At 38.4% G+C, this 13,650-nt stretch overlaps 1 protein-coding gene across 4 annotated transcripts in view; it reads right to left on the reverse strand.

The window, feature by feature from the left end:
• The window catches only part of CHD6 (chromodomain helicase DNA binding protein 6), a 236,663-nt gene that overhangs the window by 105,353 nt on the left and 117,660 nt on the right, over window positions 1-13,650 (reverse strand). For all 4 annotated transcript variants that reach the window (XM_060190220.1, XM_060190206.1, XM_007526639.3 and 1 more), the window contains 4 exons: window positions 13,166-13,224; window positions 12,201-12,318; window positions 4,610-4,696; window positions 4,078-4,212 (listed from right to left, as the gene is read on the reverse strand). In XM_060190220.1, the coding sequence (XP_060046203.1) occupies window positions 4,078-4,212; window positions 4,610-4,696; window positions 12,201-12,318; window positions 13,166-13,224 (399 nt within the window). The remainder of the gene's footprint in view (window positions 1-4,077; window positions 4,213-4,609; window positions 4,697-12,200; window positions 12,319-13,165; window positions 13,225-13,650) is intronic.

Consider the following 13,650-nt stretch of genomic DNA (forward strand, 5'->3'; position numbering starts at 1 on the left):
TCCATAAATTAGGGCAAAATATATACCTGAAAGCAAAAATACACAATAGTCTGTAGTGAGTCAGTATAAAGTTCATAATGCAATAGTGTCTACTTAAGACTTAGATACCCTCCTCACCTACTTCCTATTACAGTTCTCTCACTCATTCCAAAGCTAACCTTAGCAAAGCAAGGACTGCAAAAGCTGAATAAGGGCAAGAGACTGGCATACTTTAACGATGACTCTTTAGTCACTATCAGGCCACCCCATCAGCTGGGGCCCTATTCGGGGAGTCCTGAGATTCCCAACCAGACATGATGGGCCTAGACCTCAAATAAATCCCTCTCTCTACTGTTACCGGTCATTTCTATCAGGAACAACACAACAGACCCATTTGTGGGCCCCCATAAGACCTTGCCCTCAACTTGAACCAACAATGGTAGAGAATGTTCCATCCTCCGAAGGGAGGATAGACAACATAATTTATGCTACACCTGAGGAAGATGGGTCCTGATATTGGGGCAGCTTGGAATGTTCCTACTCATGACCACAGATTATGAGCTCAGATCTACAGGGATGCAGAGGTCACATAGGTTCATAAGCTGAATATGGGCCCCAGATCACATCAAATTGACGGAGTTTACAGTCTACAATATTTATACACCTTTCCCATATTTGGGAGCTACTCTCTTCTCTGATTCAGCTTTCTGGTCCTTTTTCCAGCCATGACATCATCCTCCCAGATAATAACTTGGATCCACCTGCATATCAGATTTCAGGCTCAGGGGAAAAATGAAGAAGAAGGAGGAGGAGGAATAAGAGGAGAAGGAGGAGGAAGAGGAGAAGAAGGAGAAGAAGGAGAAGGAGGAGAAGGAGAAGGAGGAGGAGGAGGAGAAAAAGAAGGAGGAGGAGGAGAAGGAGAAGAAGGAAACTAGTATAGCCACAGGCCCTTTGGAATATAACTAAAATATGCCTACTAGCTATCTACAAAATGGAGGACCCCCCCCAACTCTTCATCTGCACTATTCCACCTTTAGGTCCATGATTGGTCAACAATTTGTTTGGATTTGTATGTTAACTCTCTTTTCAGCCACCAGGTTGCAGATGCTAGCATGATGCCGACCAGACTTCCCTAGACAGACAACCCCACCAATGTGTCCTGGAGCTCCACTTCCCCAGAACCCCGCCCCACTAGGGAAAGAGAGAGGCAGGTTGAGAGTATGGATCAATCTGTCAATAAACATGTTCAGTGGGGAAGCAATTACAGAAGCCAGACCTTCCACCTTCTGCATCCCATAATGACCTTGAATCCATACTCCCAGAGCGTCAAAGAATAGGAAAGCTATCAGGGGAGGGGTTGGGATACAGAGTTTTGCTGGTGAGAATTGTGTGGAGTTGTACCCCTCTTATCCTATGGTTTAGTCAATGTTTCCTTTTTATAAATAAAAAAAATTTAAAAAAATCAGAAAACAAAACAAAAAAACACCAAACTTTTTGCTTTATATTATTTGGATATATTTTCATATTAATTGTGCTTATAGATAAATTGAGCCCCTAAATTGACATTTTAAGATCTTTCAAAAGGGGGGTGGGTGGTAGAGTACCTGGTTGATTACAGACATTAGCATGTACAAGGACCCAGGAAGGTTCAAGCCCCCATTCCTCACCTTCAGGGGGGGAATTTCATGAGTGAGAAAGTAGGCCAGAATGTCTCTCCCTCTGTCTTGCATCTCTCTTCTCAATTTCTCTCTGTACTATTCACTTTAAAAAATGATGTACCTTACAAACAAAAAACTCTTAGCTATATCTATAGTTACAAAAGAAGTTTTGGGTTGGGGAGATAGCATAAAAGGTTATGCAAAAAAGACTTTCATGCCTGAGGTTTTACAGTCCTAGGTTCAATCCCTAGCACCACCATAAGCCAGAGTTGAGCAGTATTCTGAGCTCTCTCTCTCTCATTAAAATGAAGTATTAAAAAAAAGTCATGATGAAATCTAAACCTGAAATATATTAACAAAATTAAGCCATTTGCATGTGAAATTTAATAAAATATCCTCAATTACCTTACTGGTGGCTGAGGAGAAGTATAATCTTCATGATCTTTCAGAAAATCTCATTTCACAATTTACCAATAAAATTGCGACAATTATAGTTATACTAAGTACTTAGAAATAGGACTAGTGAATACTATTACCATCATATAAATGTTTTTAGCAAGAAAGGAGAAAATATGCAAAAAATTAATTTTAAAGGAAAAGCTTTAAAAAAAAAAATCACTGAGGCTTCACCACTGAAGGCCTACTTTTCCAGAGACAGAAAGAAAGATATAGCAGTACTCAAGCTTCTTGGAGGCCAGGTTTGAACCCGCATCATGCAGATGACAAAATAAAAGCACTAACCAAGTGTGCTGTCTTGTCGTGTCTTTCTCTTGTCTTCCTCTCGTTTTATTAACATGCAAAATAAATAAATTAGCCAGACTGTCTCCCTGAACTCTAAGAACATAGTCGTGAGGAAATATGATTATCAAGAAATTATTCCCTTGAATTCCTTTTTTTAATAGTTTTTAAAATTATCTTTATTTATTGAATAGAAACAGCCAGAAATCAAGAGGGAAGGAGGAGATAGACAGAGAGACACCTGCAGCCCTGCTTCACCACTCGCAAACTTTCCCCCTGCAGGTGGGGTCCAGGGACTTGAACCTGAGTCCTTTTGCACTGTAACATGTCGCTCAACCAGGTACGCCACCACCCGGCCCCTCCCTTTAATTCTTGTCTCATCTCTCTCTCTAAAAAAAAATAATAAGTCAGCTTGGAGCAATAAAGCCTCAGTGGCAATGACAACAAATAAAAAGTACTGACCACAGGGGTCCAGGTTGTGGTGCACCAGGTTAAGTGCACATAGTATGAAGCACAAGGACCCGTACAACTATACCAATTTGAACCCTTGGCTTCCCCACCTGCAAGGGGTTGCTTCCTAAGTGGTGAAGCAGGTCTGCAGGTGTCTTTCTCTCACTCTGCCTTCCCTTCTTCTCTCAATTTTTCTCTGGCCTATCTGATAAAATGGAAAAAAAATGGCCACAGGAGCAGTGGATTTGTAGTGTTGGCACTGAGCCCCAGCGATAACCCTGGAGGCAAAAATAAATAAATAAATAAATAAATAAATAAATAAATAAATAAATAAATGTATTAGCCAAACATTAAACGCTATGTAGATTTCTAATCACTGTTCTAAATCTCATGATACCTTGAAATACTTCATATATTAAAAAAAACAAAGCAAAACAAACTCACTGATTTTGAATGAACTTTGTCACAGATCTAAGTTTAATGTTATGTCTTAACCTTTAAGTCCTAACTTTTCAGTGATGTAAAAACAAATATGAAAGGAAATGAGCATTTTCAACATACTAATGTGTTCTCAAAAGACTGTCAACATATAACCATATTCTTTAACAACTCTGGTTCTCTTTCCAAGTTAGTTACATCTCAAGCTCTTTTCTAAATCTATCTCCTTTTAATTGTTATTATTTATTATAAAGCTACTTCTCAATTACCCTGGGACTCTTTTTTTTTGCAGCATAGTGATAAAATATGGAATCAGAAACATAAGCCAATTCTATAAGGATAGATCAAAAACTTTATTTCTTTGTTAAGTCCCAAGAACCTATAAAGAATTGTGCCTCTTAAGAATACTCCCGCTGACTAAAAGCAAAGAATATAACTAAAGGAAAAAGGTTGCTGACTGAGCAAGAGATAAGGAAAAGGAAACAAGAAAGATAGTAAGAATTTACCAAGCTTCTTTCCAAGGTCAGATGTTTCTTACAACTTCTACATCTTATTGACTCTATATAGTAGTTAAGCACTAAGGAATTTAAGTTCATATTCAAACTGCAAATGTCACATACATCAAAATAATCTCAAATCTAGAGCTGACTTAAGTGCTAGCAAAGTGTGATCTGGTGCTAACACCACCCAGGCTCAATGGGATAGTACAAAGGTATGGTGCCACAGAAACTTAGGAGTACAGTCCAACTGACATACAAACTTGTCAAGTCCCTAGAGCTAGAAGAGACACCCAACAGAGATTTGGATACATTACCACATTCTTGATTTCAGGGAGTATTTGAAGAGATTCGAATTCTTTAACTTTTGCAGGATCCACATCTTCTTCTAGCTCCCATGTGCTTTCCTCATAAGGTAGTGAACACCACTTTACTAGGTAATGAGTCACTTCCTGGTGGGAAATAGGAGAGAATTTGATGTTCTTTCTAATAGACTAGATGAAGGGGCTGGATGGTGGTACACCCAGTTGAGCACACATGTTACAATGCTCAAGGATTGGGTTCAAGTCCCCAGTAAGAAAAGCTTCTCCCATGGTGAAGCAGGGCTATAGATGTCTCTCTTTCTCTCTTCCTATCTCCCACTCCCCTCTTGATTTCTGTCTCTATACAATAAATAAAATTAAATAAATTGACTAGAAGTCAATCATACTATGCCCAACCTTTGTGAAAAATAATCCCAAGATACCACATCTGAATGCTGTTAAAACCAAGACAACAGGCTAACCATGTAATCAAAATATAAGGTATAGAGGTAGACACTTAAGGAGATTCAAATAGTAAATCACTTACCTCTCCTGTTTCTGCATCCTTGGTATGGGCCACCTCTAAGATGCGATCAACTTCTATATAGTCTGGGTTGAATAAATCTTCATCGGGCTAATACAGGCAGAGGAGAGTTATGAAGGTCCCTACTTCCCCCAAATTCAACATTTAGTCTATTTCATTTAAGTGACACCTCCCCCCCCAATTCTGGGTTCCATCAAGAAACAAAGAATTAACAGATACATTTAATCACAAAAGTCATCCCAGACACTTCATGTCCCCAAATCCTGCTGCCCATAACCCAACAGTGATTATTTTACAAAAACTGTTAATCTTTATGTTATTTATGCTTCAAAAAGTTATACTCACAAACAGTAATAATCAGCATATATAAATATTTAATGTGTATCAAGAATTATACTTTCACTTAAGTCCCAAAGTTACTTTGTATAGAAAGTATTAGTTATTTTATAGAAGTAGATATTAAGAGAAATTAAATAAGTAATGTATTAAACATCAGAGTTATGTGAACTTGAACAGTTATCCAGGTATGCCCTTTTTTCTTTCTTCCTTTCTCCTAATTTCAATATCATTTTACTGAGTGTTTATATTTGCCTCTCTTCTGAATTCTGGAAGGTTCTTACATTTCTTTATGCTGGAAGGCCCTTTACAGTCTTTTTTTAAAAGAAATTTTGCAATGTAATTGACACAAATTTTTTTTTAAATAGCATCTCTCTGGAAAACCCAATCTCTGATTCTGTTATTCCCATGTTCAAGAATTTACTACTCTTTAAGATCTCACCTACCAGCAAGACAGCTTTAGCTCTGTCTGCTCAATACTAGCAGCATGATATTCACTAAGGTATAGCCGATTCACTGATTCCTGCCTCTAACCCACTGTGAGCTACTTCCTCCACAGCAGCAATATCTAAGTTGATTTTAGGTATTGTGTTGGCTCCTCAGCAATCCTGTCTTAATTAAATAACCCTAGGTGTTCAAATATTCTTTGTTTCCGGACCCCTTAATAATTCACACAGCTAACATCTATATAGCAGTAACTATGGGCCAGGCACCATGTTAACATTTCTACAAATATTATGTCATTTAATTGTAGGAGGGATCCTATGAGGTTGATACCATCAAGAGTTCCCTTTTACACAGATAAGGACACTGAATCTGAAAGGGAAGACATGCAAGTGGTCCAATGCTGTACAAGGTGGTTAAGAGTAGAACCATCACCCTGGCAGTTTGGCTCAAGAACCTAGATTTCTAGTACTGTACTCAATTTCTGCCTTTGCTTCATCATTCAGCTATGCTTTTAACTCTATATTACCAATAAAGCCCTGTGCTATTGCTGTGTTTCATAAAGTTCGTCACTGAATCCTATTATTCAAATAAGTGTAACACTCAGAAATGAGAAAAGTAAGGAAAGCATAGCAGGACTGTCTACTACTATAGTTTGGGGTTAGTGTTACTTTTAAGTTGCCACACCCTCAGTTCATAGTGAATTTGTAATTAAAGTGATAATCTCTTTTCTTCTTTGAAATATATTTTGAAGCTATTTTCTCCAGCCTGAAGTTGAAAATATTTTTAAAAATGCAAAGAACATTACATTTATTTACTGTAATTATATTTAATCCATCCTAGCCTATCCATATAAACTTGAATTTTTTTTTTTTTTTTTTTGCCTCCAGGGTTACTGCTGGGGCTCAGAGACTGCACTACCAATCCACTGCTCCTGGAGGCCATATTTTTCCCATTTTGTTGCCCTTGTTGTAGTTGTTATTGTTATTATAGCTGCTGTTGTTGGACAGGACAGAGAGAAATTGAGAGAGATGGGGAATAGAGAAAGAGGAAGAGACAAAGATAAGACACCTGTACACCTGCTTCACTGCTTGTGAAGTGACCCCCCCCTTTGGGAGGGAAGCTGGGGGCTCAAACCAGGATCTTTACACCAGTCCTTGAGCTTTGTACCATGTGCACTTAACCTACTGCGCTACCGCCCAGCCCGCCCCCAACCTTTTTTTTTTTGCCAGTGTTTTGTTCTTTTTTCTTTTACCAGCATACTGCTCAGTTCTAGCTTATGGTGGTGCTGAGGTTTAAACCTGGGAGGTCAGAGGCTCAGGCAAGAAAGTTGCTCTGCATAACCATTACACTATCTCCCCAGCCCCTAAACTAAAACTTTTGTCACTTATTCTCCCAGTCTTAGATCTGGTCTTCAGAAGGAGTTAGAACTTAGTTAGGTAGCCTCCACCTCTGTGGTGGTGAAAATTCACATCCTCTTAAGTCTGAGAGTCTCTTTTACATGTACTTGGCTAACTCATAATGCAAGTGGAAATACCAGATAAAAGAAAACACAACTGAAAACTGAGTTATTGGTCATTTCATAACAATATGATTTATCCAAGGTACTAATAAAAATGCTGGATAAAACCAAAAATAGTGTTAAGGAGTCATTCTGATCTTCTCAAAAGCTTTTCTTATCTACAAGAGTATGACTTCCTATTGCATAATTTACATATATCCTAATAAATTGTCCTTTCCCTATTCTCAACTATGGAATACACCCTCCATTGGGACTAAAAACAAAATTGACACATGGGCTTTATAGGCTATTTTAAAGAGCTTTTCATTTATTAGGAAAAATGAAAGGCATTGAATGGTATGAAAAAAGGGGAACAGATATCAGGTCAACTCACATCCCTTGTCTGGGGACAGCATACTGTGCCTCCTATCAGGGATGGAGACGAGAAAGGCATGGGTCCTGTCTGTCTGTCTCACTGAGTTTTTTAATGGAAAAAGAGAAATAAACAACTTACCACACTACAAACATTTGTTAAAATAGAGGTGTAAACGGTATGTTCTAAGAAGAGAGGGAGAGTATTTAAAGGGGTTCAAGATGCGTTTTTCCAATTACAGTTCTCATCTGCCTTTCCTAATTTCTCTAACAGAAGAGCAATAAGATGAAAATGTTCTCATAGGCTTTAAAACAACCATGGGAAGTGCTAGAGCCAAACATTAATGTTAAATAGGCCCATAGTGGGACAAAAAGAATGCTTTCACTTTTAACTAAAATAATTTTCTGGGGCCAGGAGAGCTAATCCAGTAGAATGTATACTTTATTGAAATGATTTTTTTTTTTTTGGTCACAGCATGAATAATGAATTGGTAGGTACATAAAGCCATATGTAAATCTGATGGCATCTGAGTGTGACTACGTTTATGTTCCCCTCGCCCCACCAGGGTTATTGCTGGAGTTTTTAATGCCTGTACAATTCTATCACTAATAACAACCTATTTTTTTCTTTCCCCTAGAGTGAGAGAGAAACAGAGAGAGATAAAGGAGAGATACCCTAGCACTATTCCACTGTTCACAAAGCTTTACCCCTGCTGTTCCTCCGTGTGATGACTGGATCTGGAACCCAGGCCCTTGTGCATGGTAACATACATTCTACCAGGGGAACCAATACCAGGCCCCTCTTATGTTTTAAGAATTTATTACTGCATCTTTCATTGGTCATTGAGTGAATGAATCCTGAGGGCATCATCTGAATGAACCAGGGGATTTACTACTGTGCCCTGTGGCAGCAAGGAAGCCAACAAAGCACTATGATGCCCCAAATAGAGAATGTGGTAAATGGGATCAGCTGCCCTATAAGGAAGAAAAGTGACTTTGGCCTCACAGTAAAATTCCCACTTTCATGGATCAATCTGAGAAGAGAAGGAGGACTGGAATCTACACCCTACCTCCCAACTAGGGTTCTGTTTAAGGGACATTAGGTGTCATAATACTAAGTCACTTAAAAAATCCTACCCTTCACCTGCAATTCATAAAGCTGAACCCAGCGCCACTTGTTGACCAACAACAGAAATCAAAACATGGGTAAAAGCAGGAAGGCTCTAGTCTTAAATACCAAAAGAGAGGGTCAGTCACTTCCTGATGCAGATTCAGTGGATGTAAGATAAAGAAATTAGGGACTACATTGTCAGGAAATTTGAAGAAATACAAAGCTCTCAATTTAACATGGAGAAATGGATTAAAAGATAAATCTATGACTTTAAAGAACCACTTAACAGGAAAATGGAGAACTTGAAAAAAGAGTTACAGGGTGTGAAGGACACTTTGAATGTAGTCTTAAAACATCAAATCAATGAAATAGACATACTCATGTAAGAGAGAAAACATTAGAAACAAGAGGAAAAAATGACGATATTCTTTGACTTTAAAGCAGAAATTAGGTTTAAAAAAAATAAGACAAATCTTCAAGAAACTGAAGACTCCATCAGAAAAGCAGATATAAGAATTATAGAGGTCTTAGAAGGAGAGTGGAGAAAGAAGGAAGCAGCAACTATAGTCAATGAAACAACAGAAGAAATTTTTTTCTTCCCCAAATCTGGAATATTGTCAGGAGGTAGATGTTCAGGAAGCAGAGAGAACTCCCGAATTCCTAAACCCAACTAGACCTACAGCAAACCACATCATTGTGAAATGATCAAGAATCAAAAACAAAGAGAAAATTCTACAAGCTGCCAGGGATCAACAGAATGCAGCTTTTTTATAAAGGCAGTATAATCATACTCACATTATAGACTATTTTGAAGAAAACAGAGTTCAGAAGTGAGTGGAGTGTTATATTCAAGGTTTTTAAAAGAATATCTGCCAGTTAGACATACTTTACTCTGCAATATTATCATTCAAATATAAAGGAGCAAACAAAAAAGTACCAGACATATAAAAACTAAAAGAGGTGGCCTTTACCAGACCTGCCTTACAAGAGTTACTGAAAGGAATACCAGAGAGAAAGAAACAGGGAACATTTAACTTTCAACATATAATAAAACAGACCTAGAAACATAAGCCACAGAAATATGTGACTTTAAAGCATAAAAAGTAAGAAATGGATAGAGAATGTTCAAGCAAAAAATAGTGAAACAAAAATAAGTTTAAAAAGACTCTAAGCTGTATTTACATATAAATTATTTATATCCCTTTAAGTATAACTCATTTAAATGCATACAATCCTCTCTTTTTTAATAATGTCATTTTCAGGCCAGGTGGTACCACGCTGAGTTAAGCACACATAGTTCAAAGCACAAGGACCTGCACAAGGATCCTGGTTCGAGTCTCCAGCTCCCAGCTCTGCCGGGGGGGGGGGGGGGGCATCGCTTAGCAAGCAAGCGGTGAAGCAAGTCTGCAGTGTCTTATCTTTCTCCCCCCTTCCTCTATCTTACCCTATTTAAAAAAAAAAAAAAAGGCCACCAGGAGTGGTGAATTTGTAGTCTGGGCAGAGCCCCAGCAATAACCCTGAAGGCAAAAAAAAAAAACACGTTATTTTCTAATACTTTTGAATTTTTCCTACATTATTTTGTTTTTTTCCTCATTCTTATCATGTGCAATACCTTGAAGATCTTTAATTTGGTGTTTGTTGTTATGGCTTGTATCTATATACTGAAGGACAACTACCAGGTGGTTTTGCTCATATACACAATATAAAGAACTGAAATGGGTAATGGGTGGTGGTGCACCAGGTTAAGCACACATAGTACAAGGACCCACACACAAGGACCCAGTTCACATTCCTGGCTACCCACCTGTGGGGGTGGGGGAGGTTCGCTTCACAAGCAGCGGAGGTCTACAGGTATCTATCTTTCTCTCCTCTCTCTCTATCCCCCCCCCCAATTTCTCTGTTTTAGTCAATAAAAAAGGGGAAAATAATGGCCACCAGGAGCAGTGGATTTGTAGTGAAGGCACCAAGACACAGAAATAACCCTGGAAGCAAATAAATAAAGAACTGAAACACATGAACTTGTTAAAAAGAATAGAAAAAGTAGTCAAACTATCGCTTAGACTTTTTGAAAACTGCGGTGGTTTATCCTTGAGGGAGAGAGGAGAATGGGGGTGGGGAGGATGACACAAAACTTTGGTAGTGAGTGTGTTTGGAACTATTCCCCTGTAATCTTATGCTCTTGTGAGTTATTATTAAATCACTAATAAAAAATCAAATTAAAAAAATTTACTACTTCTAATTCCATTTCAGGTTCAACTTGTGTTTTCTTTTCTAATCTTGTTTTTCAACTTCAGCCTGGAATTGGAGTATTACACCAAAGTAAAAGACTCTGGGGTGGGTGGGTGGGTGGGGAGAATACAGGTCCATGAAAAATGATGAATGAAATAGTGGGGGTTGTATTACTAAATGGGAATCTGGGGAATGTTATGCATGTAAAAAAAAAAAGAAGTAGAAACGCAAAGCAGAAATTGACTGAGTTTGGAGTATGGCACCAAAGTAAGAAAGCAGAAGTATACTAGAGTTTGCAGTGAGTACCTCCCTAATACTTCCTCTCCACTTTTCCAAGCTTTGGGTCCATGATTGCTCAACAATTTGTTTGGCTTTGTATGTTAACTCTCTTTTCAGTCACCAGGTTCCAGGTGTCATCAGGATGCCGGCCAGACTTCCCTGGATTGAAGACACCACCAATGTGTCCTGGAGCTCAGCTTCCCCAGAGACCCATCCTACTAGAGAAAGAGAGAGGCAGACTGGGAGTATGGACCGACCAGTCAACGCCCATGTTCAGCGAGGAAGCAATTACAGAAGCCAGACCTTCTACCTTCTGCAACCCTCAATGACCCTGGGTCCATGCTCCCAGAGGGATAGAGAATGGGAAAGCTGTCGGGGGAGGGGGTGGGATATGGAGATTGGGCGGTGGGAATTGTGTGGAGTTGTACCCCTCCTACCCTATGGTTTTGTTAATTAATCCTTTCTTTAATAAAAAAAATAAAATTAAATTAAAAAAAATTTACTACTTCTTTTCTTCAAATGTCACCTTTCAAAAAGTTGAGAAACTATATCAAAAAGGAAAAGTATCTCCATAATTACATCAAACTGGAAAATGTGACCTTCATCTACATTCAAGATGTTTTCTAGGTATTAATATGCTTCTTTTCAACAAATAATAATTAGTAACTTCCCACATCACTAGAATTATTTTCCAATATCATTTTTACCAATGGCACACCATTCCATTCTATCTGACATAATTTAATAATTGTCTGTTATTCAGCATTTTACTTTTAATTTTTCACCTATCTATATGGCTGTATCATGATTAAATCTTTGCAAAAATGACTTTGATGTTTTCCTTTAAGTTAAAGTGGTAATGTGTGTGCTTAACCAGGTAGACCACTGCCCAGTCTGCCCAGACTAATTTTTCTTTTTTAAAAAAATATTTATTTATCTATTCCCTTTTTTTGCCCTTGTTTTATTGTTGTAGTTATTGATGTCGTTGTTATTGGATAGGACAGAGAGAAATGGAGAGAGGAGGGAAAGACAGAGAGGGGGAGAGAAAGACAGACACCTGTAGACCTACTTCACTGCTTGAGAAGCGACTCCCCTGCAGGTGGGATCACTCGAACTGGGATCTTTGTGCTGGTTATTGTGCCACCTGTACTTAACCCGCTGCACTACTGCCCTACTCCTGACTAATTTTTCTACAAATCAGTGCACACTAAAGATTTGGCATGAGTGACCAAAGAATGCAAAGAACTTCAACTTTAAGAACTTATATCCCATTTAATTACTTCAAGAAAAGCAGTACTCAAATTAGTCAGTAAATATTTCACCTCAGTAAAAATGTGCTTCATCTGGGCTTGTTTATTCCTAAACCGCTTGATCTTCTGTGCGATGCGTGGATCCTTTTCAAGCTCTTCCATTGTAGCCCATTTGCAATGTAAGTAGGAACTATCCAAAGACATTAATTGTTAGACAAGTGCAAAAGCAGCAAATGACTAAGATTTAAAGGAATGTCAATAAGCAGGGTGAAGCAGTTGTGTGGTCTGTTGTGAAGCTGCTAGGGATTGAGCTTAAGGGTCTTGCTTTTAAGGGCAAAACCAGAACAAAACAAACAAAGAAACAAAATAGTAATTCCAAGCAACAGATCACTATGCAGCTTCTATGGAAACTGGCAGGAGCAGAGAGAGGGCTGGTTACTATTAAAAAACAGTAAAGAAAGTGGGCAAGGAGTGCAGAAAAAGTTGAGTATATGTATATGTATATGCTATACAGGTTCTCAATCCTGAATACAAGTGAGGACTGCACAGGGAGTTTCTTAAAAAACAATCTTGGGGGGTGCATGGTGGTGCACCTGGTTGAGTGTATATGTTACTATGTGCAAGGAACCAAGTTCGAGCCCCCAGTCCTCACCTACAGAGGGAAAGCTTCACATGCAGTGAAGCAGTGTTGAAGGTGTCTCTCTCTGTCTCTCTCCCTCTCTATCTCCCTATTCTCTCAATTTCTGGCTGTCTCCATGCAATAACTAAATAAAGATTAAAAAAAAAAAATCTTGGAGACCTAATCATAGAGCCTGTGTCAACTGGTATTGAGTCAGCAACAGTTTCGACCTCCTAGGCAATTTATGTGCATTGAAAGTTAGCTCCATGACCTAAGGTGAACTCAAGTGAATCTGTAATTTGTGGGTATTGTTTTAGGGGAAATTCTTAGAAAACACAGAAGAGAATATGGTAAGTGAAGGAAGTTTTAATAAAAAAAAAAAAACCCCAAGTGCATATAATAAATTAAATAAACGTACAAATTTCTATACTTAACGTAGAAAAGCTCCAAGTCGAATGGAGGTTCTCCTGGGTGAACCTGTAACCAACAAGCAGTTATCAATTCAGACCCCACACATCACCCCCACACACTAACAGAAATCAGGTAAGACAATTTTAGCTCAGATTTCCCAAGAACCTTTTCATTTTTTCCCAGCTTTTTTTGACAGCCATTAACCAAATTTCCCAGAGGCAAAATACACCAAAACAATCCTCTTCATGTTCTTCTCAGCCTGGGACAGCATTCAGCTGATAAAGATCAAACTGGGCCAAGACTGATAGTTGTAAGGACTTGAGCCTGTTATGGAGGTGAGGGTCTGTACTTCTAGCGTATCCTCAAACTGTCACTTGAAAACACTAATGTTCACTGTCAGAGTAAGTTTACTTTCAAAAAATTCTTAAAATGGGCAAAGATTTAAGGAAAAACAACTATGTTCAAAGACGAAATATATTCTTTCACTCCAGG

Source organism: Erinaceus europaeus, chromosome 1, assembly GCF_950295315.1.
Source record: "Erinaceus europaeus chromosome 1, mEriEur2.1, whole genome shotgun sequence".
Taxonomy (NCBI): domain Eukaryota; kingdom Metazoa; phylum Chordata; class Mammalia; order Eulipotyphla; family Erinaceidae; genus Erinaceus; species Erinaceus europaeus.